Source organism: Salmo trutta, chromosome 15 (genome assembly GCF_901001165.1).
Source record: "Salmo trutta chromosome 15, fSalTru1.1, whole genome shotgun sequence".
NCBI classification, from domain to species: Eukaryota; Metazoa; Chordata; class Actinopteri; order Salmoniformes; family Salmonidae; genus Salmo; species Salmo trutta.
The window spans coordinates 47,037,589-47,058,808 of record NC_042971.1 but is presented as its reverse complement, the minus strand read 5'-3'; the positions used below and the strand labels follow the sequence as shown (position 1 = coordinate 47,058,808).

General features: G+C 42.1%; 1 protein-coding gene across 1 annotated transcript; it reads right to left on the bottom strand.

Moving 5' to 3' along the window:
• Positions 1-139: 139 nt before the first annotated feature.
• LOC115149175 (transmembrane protein 120B) lies at positions 140-8,575 on the bottom strand. The gene is made up of 12 exons (XM_029691781.1): positions 8,322-8,575; positions 5,946-6,064; positions 5,711-5,827; positions 5,555-5,614; positions 5,370-5,465; positions 5,183-5,272; positions 5,003-5,068; positions 4,770-4,831; positions 3,723-3,815; positions 3,067-3,131; positions 2,513-2,581; positions 140-2,280 (listed from the first exon to the last, which is right to left on the bottom strand). Exons 1-12 carry the CDS (start codon positions 8,382-8,384, stop codon positions 2,164-2,166), a joined length of 1,017 nt encoding a protein of 338 aa, XP_029547641.1. The 5' UTR covers positions 8,385-8,575; the 3' UTR covers positions 140-2,163.
• Between the last annotated feature and the right edge of the window lie 12,645 nt (positions 8,576-21,220).

Below are 21,220 nucleotides of genomic sequence, written 5' to 3'. Positions count from 1 at the left end.
TATCCATGTATGTAAATAAATGGCTCTGACAAATGTTCCCCCAAGAGGGAACAGCTACCATCATGCAAAGCTGATTCAACATTAACATATGTTGAAAATAAATCAGCCCAATCAATTAATCAAATGCCACAACTAAACATGATGAAAAGACATTATACAATCAGATGTTTATTTGTCTTACAGCCATGTATACAGTGTGAAAAAGCAGTAAGAGACAGCATAAATTAAATGATTTTGTCCAGTTTCTCTTGTTACGGGTGTACATTCAGGCACAAGTTAGTCTTATGACAGGACAATCCATGACATGAATATTAAACCAAACTCACAATACATGAGGAAATAGGATCTGTTGTGGCAGATTTGACAGACTGACCATTAGACCAAAATGTTAAATTCAATAACATGCTTTAGCTTTTTCCCACAAGTGTAACAAAAATAGTGGTTCCCTTCGAGAGTACAATAGATTTTTTTTAATGAAAACAAGACTAAAAGTCCAAGACCTTACATTTTCCCCAATAACATAACACTTGATTCCAAATGGAACAAAAACATACATCACGCAATTGTGACAGGCTACAGTGAGAGATAAGGCATTTAGAAAGCCCTGTCACTAAGAAATAAATTTGTTCAGACCAATCCCTCTGTTCAAATGCACATCCAATAACAGTAAAAACTTTAATAATGCTGAAAATGGGTACAAAAGCTCGAGATTTGTACATAGTTCAGAGCGGATGCGTTACTATACATACCATGTATGTCAGCAGAGTTATATACACTTGATCACTCCAGCACATTCGTGCTCAAGACATTATTGCCAATCGTTTGTTCACAGTACCAGTGCTCATAGCAGCAATTGTATGTTGTGGACCTTAACAGCATAGTGATCAAGGTGAACTCAAACAACCAGCATCTTCTCACAACCTGAATTGGACAAGTCTCTTAAATAATAATTAATTGAAAGGGTTATCATTTTGAACCAGATTACAGGATAAAAAAACTTTTGCCTCTATGCCAAATCCACTGTGTCTGAAAAGTTACAACACCAGGCACTCAGATTAGCAAGGTGCAGACCATTACAGAAAAGAAACCCTTGTATACTGAAACTTGGTCAGTATCATTAGTATGTGCATCACTTAAAAATAGAACGCCTGTGTAATTTATGGTTGCCAAATCAACCCAAACAATGGTAGTAAACTGCTGCTGTTAAAATGTGTAAATGTCTATGATCAGTTTAGCCCTGGCTGGTACCTTGCTGAAAGAAGAAGCAGGCTTTAGTTTATATAATATAGACATGTCACTATCCAGAAATAAGCAAACAGGTTTACTTTCAACAGCACACTGGGGAGAAATATATAGTTCAATGCATCTTTCCTGAAAAACATCAAAACGACAGACACTTGTAGTTACAAATAACAGTGAAAAAATGGCTGTGCCCTGGACGTATTCGAATATGCCATACCGATAACAGGTGAAGTAGTGACATGACCACACAGTACATATACTTTGTAGGTAAACTCACCTTTTCTCATGACCTAATGCAGGGTTTCTCAAACTCAGTCCTGGGCCCCCCCTGGGTACACGTTTGTTTTTTTGTCCTAGCACTACACAGCTCACTCAAATACCCAACTAATCATCATCAAGCTTTGATTATTTGATTCAGCTGTGTAATGCTTGGGGAAACACTCAAACATGTACCTGGGGGGGCCCAGGACCGAGTTTAGGAAACCCTGACCTAATGCTACTTGTCTTTGTTGAGTTGCATATAGTTTGAAGAGTGGCTCTCTGTACATGTAGTTTATGCTCCGACCTAAAAACATCAACACCATAATTAATCAGTCTGTCCACTCACTAAATCTAAAAGGATCAAGCCTCAAACGGTCCAGGATCACAGTGGTTCAACTGCCAGACAAAAGCTGCTCTGTGTAGTGATTGCATGTGTAGCAAGGACAATGACAGGTTATCGGAAACAAAAGCACACTCAGCCAAGATTATTGGTTAATGTTGCAGCTGTCATCACGGTCCGAGACACATTGGTCTCTCTGCTCTGTCTTTTCCTGGCACAAACCCTCTGCCGTCCATCTTTCCATCGGCTGTGCATGTCAAAGTGCTCTTTTGCTTAATGGTTACTGGCCACTTGGAGGTCTGAGCTGTAGTCAGACTCGTTCACTCCTGCTTTTGCACCTTTTCTGGGTTTTCCTGGATCTTTTGGTGAACAACTTTCAATGTGGTGAGAAAATTCCCCAAGAATAGGACAAGAAATGTCAGTGCCAACATAAATACCTGAAAAGATACAAACAAAGGCATTAGGAATGACATGTAATCATGACATTTAGTATAATGACATCACAAGGTTTAACTTCCAGCGTCAGAGAGAAGTCTTGTAACGAGCATAGGCTACAAGAATATTCTAGACGAGCTTGCGCAAGACGGGCTGGAAGTAGAGACATGATGTACTGTATTGTATTTGAAAACAAGGGACTTAGAGATTGTAGGGTAGTATTTCTGTCCTTACCTGCCACTCTTTACAGTCTTCATGTCCTGCCAACCGAAACAGAGTCATAGCATTGTACAGCTGCCAGAACTGTGAAGGGGATTGGAGAGAGAGAGAAAAGCTCAGTCCAAGACCTGAAACCTTATTCATGCACACGAGCATGAATAAGCTTACCCTGGTGTGTACATGTAAATGTATAAACAGCAGAAATAACCATCTTATTCACTGGAATAAGGAACAAAAATTAAAACCTTGAAATCATGTTGGGCAAGACTTTATTTTACAATAGTGACAGATTTTGCAACATCTTTTTACTTCCAGTTGACCATCTCCCCACCCCACTCTCATCCCAGTCTGTGTGAAACACACTGGCACACACCCAGACTAACCTGACCTCATCCCCGGATGACCATTTAATACAATTGTGTTTAAGTTCCTCACTGTTGATAAAAGATATTAAGCCTGATACGTCCATGTCTTGAGTTGAAAGTAGTAGAAAGGTGTAATAAATGTAAAACAACCTCTGAGCTAAACCCATACTTAGGAGCTGTGTGGTGGTCTGGTGTTTGACTTACATGGCCGAAAAAGAGAAATGGCAAGAGGAAGGTGAGCCCTCTCCACATCCATGACTGAAACCCCTCTGCAAAACAGACATGCATACATTACTAATGGTGGAAAATTAACATTCAGTAAGGCACAAACTACAGAAAGTTTACATCCAGTTTAAAAAGCTTTGTCAAGGGTACAGGTTAATCATTAGACACATTATGGTAAGGAGAATACAGTAAGCTATACCAAAAACAGAGCTAAAAACATTCTGTATGTCAGAACCAATACTCTGTTCAAGGGGCAGCTGCAAACTTATTTTAAGATGTTATCCATCAGCTCACTGTGGTCAGCAAGATATACATTTTTCTAGTGTATTTCTATCATAATTGCAATTTTGGGCAGTAGAAAGGAAAACTTGAGATTCAAAGAGTGTGATGTTCTGCATGGTATTCCGACAACTGGGATTTCACTCAACATGGAAGAGAAACAACTTGCTTAAGGGTAAAACCCCACTTTCATCCCATTTTTGCAGTCATGGGGTTGCTTGTGGCCCACTTCATTGTAACAACTATTAACACACACACGTCTTGTAAATGGTTCAAAAGCCCACAGGGGGTTTCCCAAGTCATAACCAATAAGCAAGCCTTAGAAACTTTCCTAACTGAAAAGGAGCTCATCTTACCCACTGTGAGGTCCAACTGATTTCTCTCCCCCAAAGCTCGTAACCGGTATAAGCAGCCACTTTGGTAGTAATATTGAAGAAAATGCACAAAGCCTGAAAAACAAAAGGATGGATACATTTTTTTTGTATCAAACACCTTTACAACCAATAATGTATGAGCAATGACATGCACTTACATTACAGTAATTTAGGCTATATTGTGCGGCTTGTGATTCCCCCCTCAACACAATATCTACTTAACAAAACTATTCAACGCAACACACAAAAATGTCAACTATTTTACAGAGTTACAGTTCATATAAGGAAATCAGTCAATTGAGATAAATTCAGCAGGTCCTAATCAACGGATTTCACATGACTGGGCAGGGGCCCACCCACTGGGGAGCCAGGCCCACCCACTGGGGAGCCAGGCCCACCCACTGGGGAGCCAGGCCCACCCAATCAGAAATAGTTTTTCTCCACAAAAGTTCTTTATTACAGACTAAATACTCCTCAGTTTTATCAGCTGTTCGGGTGACTGGTCAGACGATCCCACAGGTGAAGAAGCCGGATGTAGAGGTCCTGGGCTGACGTGGTTACACGTGGTCTGCGGTTGGTCGTACTGCCAAATTCTCAAAAATTACGTTTGAGGTGGCTTATGGTAGAGAAAGGACTATTCAATTCTCTGGCAACAGCTCTGGTGGACATTCCTGCAGTCAGCATGCCAATTGTACGCTCCCTCAAAACTTGAGACATCTGTGGCATTGTGTTGTGTAACAAAACTGCACATTTTAGAGTGGCCTTTTATTGTCCCCAGCACAAGATGCACATGTGTAATGATCATGCTGTATAATTCTTGATATGCCAGACCTGTCAGCTGGATGGATTATCTTGGCAAAGGAGAAATGATCCCTAATAGGGATGTAAACAAATTTGTGGAAAATAAGCTTTTTGTGTATATGGAAGATTTCTAGGATATTATATTTCAGCTCATGAAACATAGGACCAACACTTTACATGTTGCATTTATATTTCTGTTCAGTATAAATAGAGAAAGTAGATGCTTACTCTGGTAAATGGAGAATGCAAGGAATTGACTTCTAAACATCTGATACATGGACCCCTCTGGCCTTTGAGAGGAAGCAAACAGAGGAACCAATCAATACAGGTGATGGGATAACGTTTATCAATCAAACTGCTTGTCAGAAAACCTGAGGGCAACTGCCAACAGATGTTTTGCTTTTGACCAACAGCAACTCAAAGAAAGTGTTCAAAGTAAAAAAATAAAATAAAGCGCTTACCAGGTAAGCATTACACCTGATAGGAAGGTAGAGACATAATGATGGGAGACCCACCACCCTTTGATCCTGAAAGGACACATGGAGTGGAATTAGAATAAAGAAGCACAACTTGGTAGGCACACTGGTAAAGTATTTTGATCTCACTGAGTTAATAGTCACATAAAAAGCTTAGTATCTCACCGGGACCCATTGCTCATGAGGATGCTTTCCCTTATGGTCAAAGTGCAGTAGTACCAAACCAGCAAGAAGTTGAAGATTTCATCTGTGACACTGCAACAACAAAACAGACATTTACAACTACTTTGCTTTGATGAAACATTAAAAGATACTACAAGGAAACATCAAATGCATAACATAACCAACTCACCGGTAATTGAGCAAAAAGAGACAGGTTATGGCCCCAAACATCAAGATTATTGTCATAAAAAGCTTGAACTTCTCATATTCATCTTTATAGGCAAATCTGCTCCAGAGAATAGAACAAACAGGGGGTCATAAGCAGAAACCATGCAGATGTGACTGAATACAGATGTTTTGTTAAAGCACACTTACTTTGCCTGGTTGTTGAGAAGTGTTACATTCACATTGCCAAGCACCAAACTTAAGTACAATCTGAAAAGAAAAACATTTTACAATATGCTTTGACACCCTCATATGGTAACATCTGTAACCAAAATATGTAATAATCATGTCCTCAAATAAACTGACCCATTCTTCTTTGGCAAATAGGCTTCCATATCAAAGAAGAAATTCTCTTTGTCTTTAATTTGCATTTGGATGTCTTTGATCAGTTCAGTTTCTTTCTCATCACTTGTTTTTGTGCACCTGTAGAAGAAAATGAAACCTTTAAATGCTCAGGTCCTACTTATGGGGACCTTTGGTACAGGAAAATAAGGCTGAACCATTCCGTGTCAACTGACAGCACTAAGAGTAGGCTACTTACTTGCACAGACTGTGCCCGAGGTCTTTTAGACCCTTCCGCTGTTTACTAATGGCACTGCTGCATGTTGCCTGGAGGTTGGTGAGCTCATCGAGCTTCTGTCTGTACACTTTGTGAGTTTCCTATAAATTAAATGGAAATAAATAAGCGAAGATGTTTCATCTGTACTCAAATATGTTGATAGCAGAGACTGTCAAATCCGCAATTATTTTCACCAAAGAGAGTTTAGGCATGCAGTGATGGATAAGTTCAGGTCTAGGACAGATCCCTCACTTCCATTTCTAAGGAGTTTGAGGCTGATCCCTGATCTGGCAGAATATAACAGGTGGATGGAAGACAGCATTGTATTTGCAATATCATTGAACTTATCCTGTCCTTTCAAGTGGTGTCAAGAAGGAAATGAGAGGGAAAGAAGCCACTGCACCCTGGGTAAAGTGACCCTTATTTGCTACATACCTGCATTAGTTGACTGATTTAACTGCGCCGAGGTTACAATTTGGGGGATTTCACTATAAAAAACAACTAGCTAGCTACTAATCATTGTTATCAAACTGAGCTAGCTACTAATCATTGTAATCAAACTGAGCTAGCTAGTTTGCTTGCTGGTTATTATGACTTCAACAGGCTATTATTGCTAGTTAACGAGCTAACATTTGCCATTCACTGGCCAAATTTCCATGTATTAAATTCAAGTAAACCTGACTAGCATACCCCAGGATACTATACTGAACAAAAATATAAAATGCAACAATTGCAAAGATTTTACTGAGTTACAGTTCATAAGGAAATCAGTCATTTGAAATAAATTCATTAGGCCCTTAAGGATTGGAAATAGACATGCATCTGTTGGTCACAGATAACTTAAAAAAAAAAAAAAAAAAAGGTAGGTGCATGGATCAGAAAACCAGTCAGTATCTGGTGTGACCACCATTTGCCTCATGCAGCGAGACATCTCCTTCGCATAGAGTTGATCAGGCTGTTGATTGTGGCCTGTGGAATGTTGTCCCACTCTCCAATGGCTGTACGGAGTTGATGGATAATGGTGGGAACTGGAACACACTGTCTAACACGTCGATCCTGAGCATCCCAAACGTACTCAATGGGTGACATGTCTGGTGACTATGCAGGCCATAGAAGAACTGCAACATTTTCAGCTGTCAGGAATTGTGTACAGATCTTGGGGCCGTGCACTTTCATGCTGAAGCATGAGGTGATGGCGGCGGATTAATGGCACAACAACGGGCCTCAGAATCTCATCACGTATCTCTGTGCATTCAAATTGCCATCGATAAAATGCAATTGTGTTCGGTGTCCATAGCTTATGCCTGCCCATAACATAAACCCACCGCCCCATGGGGCACTGGGGCTTATGGTTCACAATGTTAACTTCAACAAACCGCTTGCCCATCTAACAGTATAGCTTCCGTCCCTCTCCTTGCCACAACCTGGGCTTGAACCAGGGACCATCTGCACACATCAACAACTGACACTCCACAAAGCATCTTTACCCATCGCGCCACAAAAGCCACAGCCCTTGCAGAGCAAGGGGAACAACTACTTCAGGTCTCAGAGTGAGTGACGTCATCCGATTGAAACACTATTAGCGCGCACCACCGCTAACTAACTAGCCATTTCACATCGGTTGCACCCACACAAAACCATACACGTGGCCTGCGGTTGAGAGGCCGGTTGGATGTACTGCAAATTCTCTAAAACGACAGAGGTGGCTTATGGTAGAGAAAGGAATATTACATTCTCTGGTAACAGCTCCGGTGGACATTCCCGCAGTCAGCATGCCAATTGTACGCTCCCTCAAAACTTGAGACATCTGTGGCGTTGTGTGACAAAACTGCACATTTTAGAGTGGCCTTTTGTCCCCAGCACAAGGTGCATATGTGTAATGATCATGCTGTATAATTCTTCATTTGCCAGACCTGTCAGCTGGCTGGATTGTCTTGGCAAAGGACAAATGCTCACCAATAGGGATGTAAACAAATTTGTAGACAATTTGAGAGAAATAAGGTTTTTGTGCATATGGAAGATTTCTGGGATCTTTCATTTCAGCTCATGAAACATGGGACCAACACTTTACATGTTGCGTTTATATTTTTGTTCAGCATAATTATATTGGAAAGTTCCTGAATACAAAATATTGTGTACAATTATAACGTTACCCGATAACCTTCTCAAATTAGTATGCTGGGTTAACTAAGCTAGCTAGCTAGCTAGCAAACTAAATAACAGGCTAGCTAGCAATCTACCAAACTGAGTTGACAATCGTAGCTATATCATCCTCCTCTCTTGCCGAACTGACGGTAGTACACGTCACGCTACGCACTAACGTTAGCTAGCTGTCAAACAGGCTTCACATAGGCCTACCTGTAATTGTTGATATTCTTGGTCAATTTCTTCCCAATCAGTTTGACACCTTTGCAGGGACATTGTGCCAGTTAGCGGCACGAGCTAGCTATTTCGCTTCCTCCGACTTCCTGTACAGAACCTCCAAATGGCTACAATACAGCCGCAGACAGTTACTAGTATTTTTTGGTCGCTACCACTGAGGTATAATAAGAATGGTAGCTACAGCTGTTCAAGATTATTTTCCCATGTCACGCTGTGCGCATGCGTCAGACCGCCCACTCCTGTCAAATGTACCTTTGTAACGTCACAGTTCTAAAAGTGCAGAAATATTAATACTAGACAGGAACGCCTACTACAATAACAGCTTCACATTACTGTTTGAGAAAAAAAAATGATAATGATTTGAAGAGCAATATAATACATTTACAAGAACTGAAAAAAAATTCTGATAGCGCAAACGCTGACAGGAAAATGTGTACGTCTATGCAAGTTGGTTGCTATGGGGATAGAACGCTTGGTCACTGACTGTTGCCACCGTTCATTATAGACAGGTTGGTTGTTTAGCAAGTTAATCGACGAGTGCACAACAGACGGGGTTAGTGTAAATCAGGAATATGCAACCCTGGTCCTGGAGTAACTGAACTGGAAGACCAGGTGTGTTGAATTTAGGCAGTCATTGAACTGATCAATTAGCTCAGTTGGTCCGGTGTGGTGCCTTGTTGGAACAATATCCTCTAGTATCTGCAGCACTCCAGGAAGAAGCAGACAGGAACTTTCTGGGGGAGGCGTACACTTGGACGCGCAAGGTTCGATTTCAAACAAGGAAGCGAAATAGTATCTATAGTTCTATATTCTAGTAGGTGGTTTTAGCAACAGCTGTGCAGGACGTGGATGATAGTTCTGATGGTATGGGTGGGGATGATGAAAGTCTGTGGTGAAAAGTAAAATAAAAAAAGAATGGCCCTGCTATAAGAGCTGCTGACAGCAAGTTCTAGTGTTGAGACCGTGAAGAGGGTGAAGGTAGTGAAAAACAAAATGAATGATGTCTCGGAATCAGTGGCGATTTTAGCATGTAAATCTTGGTTGGGCAAAAAAAGAAAAAGTGGGATGCATGCCAACAAAGCCACTAAACAATACATGAATTGCACTATAACGGTGAAAAACGGTGCCCACAAACTGTTATGGTTACATAAAGATGTCCCAACGGCAATTCCAACATTTTACCACTGCTACACCTGGCTATCAGCAGAACCTTGTCTGGCAGCAAAACCGTTAATTGAGCCTCATTTATTGCCTTTCAAAAAAAACATAGCTGATATGGCTAACTTGCTTAAACAAATGTGGTTTCTAATGACAATTGAGATGTACAAACTATGGCATAAGGGGACTGACAAGCGGTTAAGAGGCAATCCGTAATTTCGATTAAGACATTGATGAGTGAACTAGGACAGACATTAAACAATTAGTTTAGCACTTTTTTGAAATGTACAGTGACAGAATTCAGAACATGGGCCGTTCTTACAGTGCTCTCCCTGTACACCAAGTCAGAACGGTAGAATAAATAAAGGGGACATATAAACAGACAATGGAAGCTCTTACAATATTCAATGATTACATTTCTCTAAAACAGGTTATAGGCTACATGTGCACCACCAAGTCAGAACAGTAGGGGAATTTAAGAGGGGTAAATAGTCTAAATTATTAGGGTTAGGCACATGGCCTACTAACATCTTAATACACAACATGCACTTAGTATTACTTTCTTAGCTAAAGTTGACATCTCCCTGGCATATTACATCATTTATGCAGCAGCATACAATACATTTTTGGACTCCCCTTGTTGTGCTCACTTGAACAGGAAAGTGTCGTGGCGGTCCTCTGTGGGAAAATTTTGTCATAAAAGTCTGGCATTCTCTGGATTTATGGTGCTTTCAAAACAACTGAGAACTCGGAAAAAAACAATGTTGAATCATGATGACGTCATTGATCTTCAGTTTGTAGCTCTAGAAAGAGGCCGGATTTACAATTCAGAATTGGATGACCGTTTAAAACGTATTTTCCCAGTCGGAGCTTGTTTATGCCTGACTTCCCAGTTGTCTTGAACTCACTGAAGTCAAGTTTTTGCAGTTCCAAGTTAAGTTGTTTTGTGCGCGGCACAAATAATGCTTCATTGACAGCATGGCCAATGTTGAAGGTTTATCATTTTAAACTTGGAAAAGAGCCCCTTAATTCCAGATTTGGGACCATACAGCCACTCCACTGAGTAGCAGGCTAGTGATTGCTTTGCAATGCTTGCAGTTAGCCACTGTCACTGATTCCTTCCAAACCACTCATTGTTGAATTTGCGATTTCCAACTTGTGTAATGTTTATGGCCGATGAGCACTGATACGTTTTATTTATAATTTCTCTTCATAATTTGTCTTCATATGACAAGGATTAAAAAGGATTTGCCAGTAGATTGTCGACTTGATTCATGATGACAACTGCTAGCTAAGATTTTGAAAGTATGATGTTGACATGATCAGTCCAATCAAAGCTACTGTACATATAACATGATTTGATGTCATTTTATCTGTGCCAATGACATTGAGCCTTCTTGGATGGGCACTTTTAATGTAACTCTATGGCAGCACACAAGGGGCTTGCATTTTCTAGCTCTACCCTTAGACTTGGCGGTGATGTAGTGTCCCCATGAGTGACAGAACACTGAGCCAATCACGGTGCAACGTGGTGCTGGCTTGCCCCACCACCACAGAAAGCACTGAGCTAGGCTGAAACGCCTGCATTTTGGAGCTGCCTTACTCAAGAAAACAAAAAAGAGACCGGGTTTGTATGCGGCTTTATTAACTTAATTGTATATATTTTTACATTGTTTGCAAACTATGTGACACGTATTAATGCCAAAATAACATGCAAACAGGCAAGTCCAAAAAATAAATAAAATCAATGCTCGGAATGGAAAGTTGTAATTGTGTTTCATCTACACGCTATTCAATTAACCAATGCCGTTAAGAAAGAGATAAGGGCAGTCATATTAGCCGGTTCATTGGTAATGGTAGACTGTTAATATTCTGTGCTGACCATGTTCAGCAAGGGAAGATACTGAAAATGTAGAGGGGGGGCATAATGGTTGAAACCAAAAGGCTGTTCAGTAAGAAAGAGAGGCAAAGAAGTGAAAGCCTGTCAGTATTATTCATGTTTGAGAAGGTTGTACCTAAGAAAGTACAGATGAGCGTCCTGGCTTTTACTGTTAGAGTTTGTTCCACCTCCATTAAGGTGTTTTAAATGCCAAAGAATGGGACATGTAGTGGCTCTGTGCAAAGGAAAGAAAAGATGTGCCAAGTGTGGAGGGGAACATGATTATGGTGAATGTGGGAACAATGTCAAGGTTAAATGTTGTAAGAGCCTTGAGAGGCCCAAAGATATAAAATCACTCATGTCTCTTATGCAGAGGCTGCAAGCCAGATTGGTGGAACTATTATGCAGAATGATGGAGATAATAGGGTTACTCCTGGAATAAGTAGACCTACTGTAGGAAATGTTGCTTTTGTTGGTCAACACAAATACCAGCTCAGAAATCTTGCTTTCACAAATGTATTGTTTCAAAGGACACCTTAATAGTTACTTAGATTAACTTTCATTGGAAAGGTTATCAAACTGACTACGTTTGTGGAAAGAAGAACTGCCAAGTTGAAGATCATTGTGGAAGCAGCAACAGAGTTTTTATGATTTAACAGATGTTACTGTTGCCATGATTGTTGATATGTTAACTCCTAATAATACAAATGATGGAATGTCTCAGTATGATGATAATTAGAGTTATGGTTTTTGTTATCGTTCAGTGGAATGCCAGAAGATGTATTGCTAACGGTCAGGAGTTTTAAGAAATATGTAATAGATTTAGAGATCAAACTTGATGTGATATGTGTTCAAGAAACATGGCTTAGACCACATCTTGATTTTATTATTCCTGGTTATTGTTCAATCAGATCTGATAGATCAATTGGACAGGGTGGTGGTTGTGCTACATTCATAAGAGAAGGTCTTGTATATCGTAATATAACTGAACGTGTGATGGTGGAAATCTACAGTGTAGGTAGTAATATTAAGTTACACAATTTGTACAATCCTGGTCATCAACAATCTGTAGCGATGTTTGATGAAATATCAGGAGAATTGGGCTCTAGAGAGATATGCTGTGGCGACTTTAACGCACGTAATAGTTTATGGGGAAGCACACAGATGCTAGTGGTACTATTGTGGAATATATGATGGAAACGAGCATTAGTATGTCTTAACGATGACTGTGGTTGTACAAGAGTTGATGTTGTTCGAGGGGTTACATCCAGCCTGGACCTCACAATAGCTTCTACAGTTGAAGTGGGAAGTTTACATACACCTTAGCCAAAGGCATTTAAACTCAGTTTTTCACAATTCCTGACATTTAATCCTAGTAAAAATTCCCTGTCTTACGTCAGTTAGGATCACCACTTTATTTTAAGAATGTGAAATGTCAGAATAATAGTAGAGTGATTTATTTCAGCTTTTATTTCTTTCATCACATTCCCAGTGGGTCAGAAGTTTACATACACTCAATTAGTATTTGGTAGCATTGCCTTTAAATTGTTTAACTTGGGTCAAACGTTTCAGGTAGCCTCCCACAAGCTTCCCACAATAAGTTGGGTGAATTTTGGCCCATTCTTCCTGACAGAGCTGGTGTAACTGAGTCAGGTTTGTAAACCTCCTTGCTCGCACACACTTTTTCAGTTCTGCCCACAAATGTTCTATAGGCTTGAGGTCAGGGCTTTGTGATGGCCAGTCCAATACCTTGACTTTGTTGTTCTTAAGCCATTTTGCCTCAACTTTGGAAGTATGCTTGGGGTCATTGTCCATTTGGAAGACCCATTTGCGACCATGCTTTAACTTCCTGACTGATGTCATGAGACGTTGCTTCAATATATCCACATCATTTCCATTCCTCATGAGGCCATCTATTTTGTGAAGTGCACCAATCCCTCTTGCAGTAAAGCACCACCACAACATGATGCTGCCACCCCCGTGCTTCACGGTTGGGATGGTGTTCTTCGGCTTGCAAGCTTCCCCCTTTTTCCTCCAAACACAACGATGGTCATTTTGGCTAAACAGTTCTATTTGTGTTTCATCAGACCAGAGGACATTTCTCCAAAAAGTACGATCTTTGTCCCCATGCGCGGTTGCAAACCGTAGTCTGGCTTTTTTTATGCCGGTTTTGGAGCAGTGGCTTCTTCCTTGCTGAGCGTTCTTTCAGGTTATGTCGATATAGGACTCGTTTTACTGTGGATATAGATGCTTTTGTACCTGTTTACTCCAGTATCTTCACAAGGTCCTTTGTTGTTGTTATGGGATTGGTTTGCACTTTTTCGCACCAAAGTACGTTCATCTCTAGGAAACAGAACGTGTCTCCTTCCTGAGCGTTATGACGGCTGCGTGGTCCATTGGTGTTTATACTTGCGTACTATTGTTTGTACAGATGAACGTGGTACCTTCAGGCGTTTGGAAATTGCTCCCAAGGATGAACCAGACTTGTGGAGGTCTACAATTTTTTTCTGAGGTCTTGGCTGATTTCTTTTGATTTTCCCATGATGTCAAGCAAAGAGGCACTGAGTTTGAAGGTAGGCCTTGAAATACATCCACAGGTACACCTCCAATTGACTCAAATTATGTCAATTTGCCTATCAGAAGCTTCTAAAGCCATGACATAATTTTCTGGAATTTCCCAAGCTGTTTAAAGGCACAGTCAACTTAGTGTATGTAAACTTCTGACCCACTGGAATTGTGATACAGTGAATTATAAGTGAAATAATGTGTCTGTAAACAATTGTTGGAAAAACTACTTGTGTCATGCACAAAGTAGATGTCCTAACCGACTTGCCAAAACTATAGTTTGCTAACAAGAAATTTGTGGAGTGGTTGAAAAATGAGTTTTAATGACTCCAACCTAAGTGTTTGTAAACTTCTGACTTCAACTGTATGTGTGAATGGAATGGAATGAATGATTCTACTGTTGGAAGCGATAATTTCCTGATTTGGTGTACCATGAACTTTGATGTTACTATTCCAGATAGAGTACCATTCAGAAGATGGTGCTTTCTTAAAGCAGATCACCAGAAAAGTCTGGTGATCATTGCTTGAAGTCTGTTGGACAGTTGTCTTTAGAGAGGCTGGTTGATGTATGTGCTGCCTCTGTGACCTCTCTCATTTTGAGTGCTGTAAATGTATATGTACCAGTGAGAGAAGTGGGTGAGAAAAGGAAGGTGGTTCATTGTTTGACTGAAGAGTGCACTGTGGCTATTTGAGAAAGAAATAGGGCTTACAGAGTGTTGGGTAGGAATATGACTCCTGAGAATCTAGTTGATTTCCAAAGGAAGAGAGCTTTATGTGTAGGGTCATTGTCTTTCAAGAGAAATGAATGGAGACAGTTATTCTCTACAACAAGCAGGGGTACTGAACTGGGGGATGTATGGTCTATGTTGAAGAAGATGACTGGAAGAAGCAAGTCCACTCAAATTCCAGTTTTGGTTGTGGGTCAAAAAATGCCCGTAACTGATAAAGACAAAGCTGGCTTGTTGGGGAAGACATATGCTAGGGTACATAGTGGGGTTACTTTGGATGAAGTATGAAGTATAAACTCAGGAAAATGGCACCAACGGATAGGGCTGCAGTGCTTCAAGCTCTTAGGAAACTCTGCAGTATTTTTTTTTTCTGTGTTATTTCTTACATTATTAGCCCAGGACATTTTTTTGTGTTATTACATACAGCCAGGAATAACTTTTGGATATCAGAGCGGCGGTACTGGGGCCGCACAAGGATGCGTGCTCAGCCCCCTCCTGTACTCCCTGTTCACCCATGACTGCGTGGCCACACACGCCTCCAACTCAATCATCAAGTTTGCAGACGATACAACAGTAGTAGGCCTGATTACCAACAATGACGAGACAAACGACAGAGAGGAGGTGAGACCTCTGGGAGTGTGGTGCCAGGAAAATAACCTCTCACCCAACATCAACAAAATAAAGGAGCTGATCGTGGACTTCAGAAAACAGCAGAGGGAGCACCCCCCTATCCACACCGACGGGACAGCAGTGGAGAAGGTGGAAAGCTTCAAGTTCCTAGGCGTACACATCACTTACAAACTGAAATGGTCCACACACACTGACTGTGGTGAAGAAGGCACAACAAGGCCTCTTCAACCTCAGCAGGCTGAAGAAATTTGGCTTGGCACCTAAAACCTTCACAAACTTTTACAGATGCACAATTGAGAGCATGCTGTCTGGCTGTATCATCGCCTGGTACAGCAACGGCACCGCCCAGAATCGCAGAGCTCTCCAGAGGGTGGTGCGGTCTGCACAATGCATCACTGGAGGCAAACTACCTGCCCTCCAGGACACCTACAGCACCCAATGTCACAGGAAGGTCAACAAGATCATCAAGGACAACAACCACCCGAGCAGCTGCCTGTTCACCCCGCTATCATTCAGAAGGCGAGGTCAGTACAGGTGCATCAAAGCTGGGACCGAGAGACTGAAAAAAGCTTCCATCTCAAGGACATCAGACTGTTAAATAGCCATCACTAGCACATTAGAGGCTGCTGCCCTATATACAGTTGAAGTCGGAAGTTTACATACACTTAGGTTGGAGTCATTAAAACTTGTTTTTCAACCACTCCACAAATGTCTTGTTAACAAACTATAGTTTCGGCAAGTCGGTTAGGATATCTACTTTGTGCATGACACAAGTAATTTTTCCAACAATTGTTTACAGACGCATTATTTGACTTATAATTCACTGTATCACAATTCCAGTGGGTCAGAAGTTGACATACGCTAAGTTGACTGTGCCTTTAAACAGCTTGGAAAATTCCAGAAAATTATGTCATGGCTTTAGAAGCTTCTGATAGGCTAATTGACATCCTTTGAGTCAATTGGAGGTGTACCTGTGGATGTATTTCAAGGCCTACCTTCAAACTCAGTGCCTCTGCTTGACATCATGGGAAAATCAAAAGAAATCAGCCAAGACCTCAGAAAAAAATTGTAGATCTCCACAAGTCTGGTTCATCCATGCGAGTGATTTCCAAACACCTGAAGGTACCACATTCATCTGTAGAAACAATAGTACGCAAGTATAAACACCATGGGACCACGCAGCAGTCATACCGCTCAGGAAGGAGACGTGTTCTGTCTCCTAGAGATGAATGTACTTTGGTGCAAGAAGTGCAAACCAATCCCAGAACAACAGCAAAGGACCGTGTGAAGATGCTGGAGTAAACAGGAACAAAAGCATCTATATCCACAGTAAAACAAGTCCTATATCGACATAACCTGAAAGGACGCTCAGCAAGGAAGAAGTCACTGCTCCAAAACCACCATAAAAAAGCCAGACTACGGTTTGCAACCGCGCATGGGGACAAAGATCGTGCTTTTTGGAGAAATGTCATATGTTCTGATGAAACAAATATAGAACTGTTTGGCCATAATGACCATTGTTATGTTTGGAGGAAAAAGGGGGAGGCTTGCAAGCCGAAGAACACCATCCCAACCGTGAAGCACGGGGGTGGCAGCATCATGTTGTGGGGGTGCTTTGCTGCAGGAGGGACTGGTGCACTTCACAAAATAGATGGCATCATGAGGTAGGAAAATGATGTGGATACATTGAAGTAACATCTCAAGACTACAGTCAGGAAGTTAAAGCTTGGTCGCAAATGGGTCTTCCAAATGGACATTGACCCCAAGCGTACTTCCAAAGTTGTGGCAAAATGGCTTAAGAACAACAAAGTCAAGGTATTGGAGTGGCCATCACAAAGCCCTGACCTCAATGCTACAGAAAATTTGTGGGCAGACTGAAAAAGTGTGTGCGAGCAAGGAAGCCTATAAACCTGACTCAATTACACCAGCTCTGTCAGGAGGAATGGGCCAAAATTCACCCAACTTATTATGGGAAGCTTGTGGATGGCTACCCGAAACGTTTGACCCAAGTTAAACAATTTAAAGGCAATGCTACCAAATACTAATTGAGTCTATGTAAACTTCTGACCCACTGGGAATGTGATGAAAGAAATAAAAGCTGAACAAATTAATTTTCTCTGCTATTATTTTGACATTTCACATTCTTAAAATAAAGTGGGGATCCTAACTGACCTAAGACAGGGAATTTTTTAGTAGGATTAAATGTCAGGAATTGTGAAAAACTGAGTTTAAATGTATTTGGCTGTCACGATTCCCACCGACGGTGGCGCCCCCTCCTGCTCGGGTGGCGCTCGGCGGTCGTCGTCACCGGACTATTAGCTACCACTGATTCCCTTTTTTGGTTTTCCCTTCTTTTTGGTTTTGTGCACTTGTGTTAGTTTGGTTAATTAGCGGGGCTATTTATGTTAGCTTGTCCGCTTCCGTGTTGTGCGGGATTATTACGATAGTGACGGCTCATGTTCGTGTCGGCGCTATTCTACGCCGTGTGTATTTTCTCCCCTGTGTTTGGGAGTATTTGTTTTGTGTGAGTGTAAATTAAATACGCCACTTCCCTGTGCTCGCTGCTTCCTGTGCCTCATTCCTTCACCACGACTGCCAACCTGTTACAGAATCCCGCACCACGAAAAGGCATGGAATCAGCAGGAGCAGCGGCCACCCCTCTTCCCTCGATGGAGGAACGCGTCCTCCACCACACTACGGTCCTCCACCGCATAGGATCCGCGATGGACCAGATGATGGAGAGGATGGACCGATGGGAGAGAAGTGGTCTCCTCTCTCCACCTCCGGCTCCTCCGATGCAGCCACCTCCTCCTCCCACTACGTCTGGCTCAGGCGCGCTTCGTTTGGCGCTCCCGAAGGAGTATGATGGGGCGGCGGCTGGGTGCCAGGGATTTCTGCTCCAGCTCGAGCTGTACCTGGCCACCGTCAGACCTGCTCCCTCAGGAGAGGAGAGCGTGAGTGCCCTCATTTCCTGCCTGACGGGCCGAGCTCTGGAGTGGGCTAATGCGGTCTGGAATGGCCCAGACTCGGCGAGGGACCATTATCCAGAGTTCACCCGCCGCTTTCGGGCCGTGTTCAACCACCCTCCGGAAGGAAGAGCGGCGGGTGAACGGCTGTTCCACCTCAGGCAGGAGACGAAGAGCGCTCAGGACTTCGCGTTGGAGTTCAGGACCTTGGCTGCTGGGGCGGGGTGGAACGACAGGGCCCTCATAGACCACTATAGATGCAGTCTCCGGGTGGAAGTCCGCAGGGAGCTGACCTGTCGAGATGCCGCTCTATCCCTGGACGAGCTCATCGACATGTCCATTCGTTTGGACAATCTACTGGCTGCCCGCGGGCGTTCGGAGAGGGTCCTGCCCGTTCCACCTCCGTGCACCCCCGCCCCTACCCCTATGGAGGTAGGGGGGGGCCGTGCCAAGGGGCACCGGAGGAGCTGGCTCCTCCTGCACCAGCTATGGTCGGAGAGGACACACGGCCGACCGGTGCTGGAGGAGCCAGTCTGGGAGTCGAGAGGGCAGGCAGAACACTTCTCGGTCACCCCAGGTGAGTCAGCACCAGATTCACCCAGAACCCCCTGTTGGTCACGTGTTGTTACCTGTTTTGTTTTCTAAATTTTTTCCCTCTTCCCAGCATAGGGCGCTAGTCGATTCAGGCGCAGCTGGGAACTTTATGGATCGTGGACTTGCCATTAAGCTGGGCATTCCGCGGGTGCCGATAGATCCCCCCTTCCCCGTGCACTCCCTAGATAGCCGACCATTAGGGTCAGGGCTAGTCAGGGAGTCTACGGTGCCACTGGACATGGTAACGCAGGGGAATCATATGGAACGCATTAGTTTTTTCCTTATTGATTTGCCTGCGTTTCCGGTGGTGCTGGTCACTTTCCGGTGGACACTAGTCACTTTAATAATGTTTACATATTTTGCATTACTCATCTCATATGTATATACTGTATCCAATTCTACTGTATCATAGTCTATGCCGCTCTGACATTGCTCGTCCAAATATTTATATTTTCTTAATTCCATTCCTTTACCTTAGATTGTGTGTATTGTTAAATATTACTTGGTAGATATGCACTGCTGGAGCTAGAAACACAAGCATTTTGCTACACCCGCAATAACATCTGCTAAACACGTGTATGTGACATAAAATTTGATTTGATAAGCAAAACAGGTGTGAGATTTTAAATGCTCATGTTAATGTGTATAAGAAAAGGAATACTGTTAACTCTTCTTTGGATCCTGATTTGACCATACATGAGATGTGTTCAGCCTTAATAGGCTGTGGATATACAGCCCCAGGTCATGATAAGTTGTGCTATGTAATGTTTAAGCATCTACCTGATGAGGTCATACATGTTCTCCTGGGATTTTTTTTATACGATTTGGAGTGAGGCGGTTATACCTTTTGGTTGGAAACGTGCAGTAATATTACCTTTTGTAAAGCCTGGTAAGGACCTTTCATGTGCTGATAGTTATAGACTAGTAGCACTGACCTCTAACTTGTGTAAAGATGATAGTTGAAACATTGTCATATTTCCTGGAACATGGAGGTTTGAGTTAAAGTGTATTCTGAAAAGGTAGATGCATTAATAAAGGTGAGCAATGAAGTTGAAAAAACTCTGGTCATGAATTAAGTAATGGCTACTGTCTTTTTTTACATTATGACTATGTGGAGAGAAGGTGATTAAAATGGAAAGACTTGGTATTGGTGGGATTATATAACTGGGTTTGGGCCTTATTTAATCGCTATTTCCGAGTTAAAATAGAATACATTTTATCTAAAGCCTATGGATTTGACAATGGTATTCCTCAAGGCAGTGCTATCAGTCCTATTTTGTGCAACATTATGATTATCAATGTGTTTTCGAATGTAGGTGGTGTATTGGGGCTTGCCTATATGCTGATGATGGAGCTATTTGGAAGAGGGGAAAGAATGTCTCTCGGGATCAAATCTATTCAACAAGCTATAGTGGATGTTGAAAGAGGGTTTTAAATTGTCAGTGGCGAAGTCTTGTTGTATGTTCTTCTCGACGAAGAAAGTTGCTGATAATATACAGTTGTTTATGTATGGACAGCCTATGGGGAGGGTTTCTAAGTACAAATCTTTGGGTCTATGGTTCAATGAGCGATATACATGGAAAGATCATCATAAGTGTAAGAAGGTGGTGAATATTGTGCGCTCGGTCTCTGGTTGGCAATAGGGTGCTGAAAGACAATCGATTACAAATATTTTTAGAGCTCTGATCAGGACAGCAATTGATTACGTGTGTATAGTTTATGGAACAGCGGCGAATACTTGGCTTCAGAAACTGGACAGAATCCAGTATATAGCTTTAAGGATATGTATTGGTGCATTTAAATCAACATATGTATGTGCCTTACTAGTAGAGGCAGGTGAGATGCCTTTTGATATATGGTGTAAAAAATGGTCATTCGCTTATTGAAAAGTTGTTGAAAAGCTGTGAGGTTGAGCATCCCACTGCTACTGTTCTAGATGACTGTTGGGAAAATACTAGTAGACAAGGCAGTGGTTTTGGTTGGACAGTTGGAAAGCTTGCTGTTGAGAGTGGTTGGAGGGAGTTGGAGGTTGGTCCTTCTGTGGTGATAGGGGATGTTCCTCCATGGTTACTCCCAGATCCTGTTGTTGATCTAACCTTGGTAGAGAAAAGGAAAGATTGGTTAGAAGTCGGTGAAATAGGGAAACTGCTTGACGATTACATTGGTAGACATTTTTATGCTTTTTTTACCGCTTTTCACAGATGGATCCAAGGACCCAGATAGTGGGCGCACAGGAGCAGGTGTTTACCTTCCTGAATGTGATGTGCAGATATGTAGAACACTAACAAATGAACTGTCAGTATACTCAGTTGAACTGTTGGCGATAATAGTTGCCCTCCAGTGGGTGGAGGATGT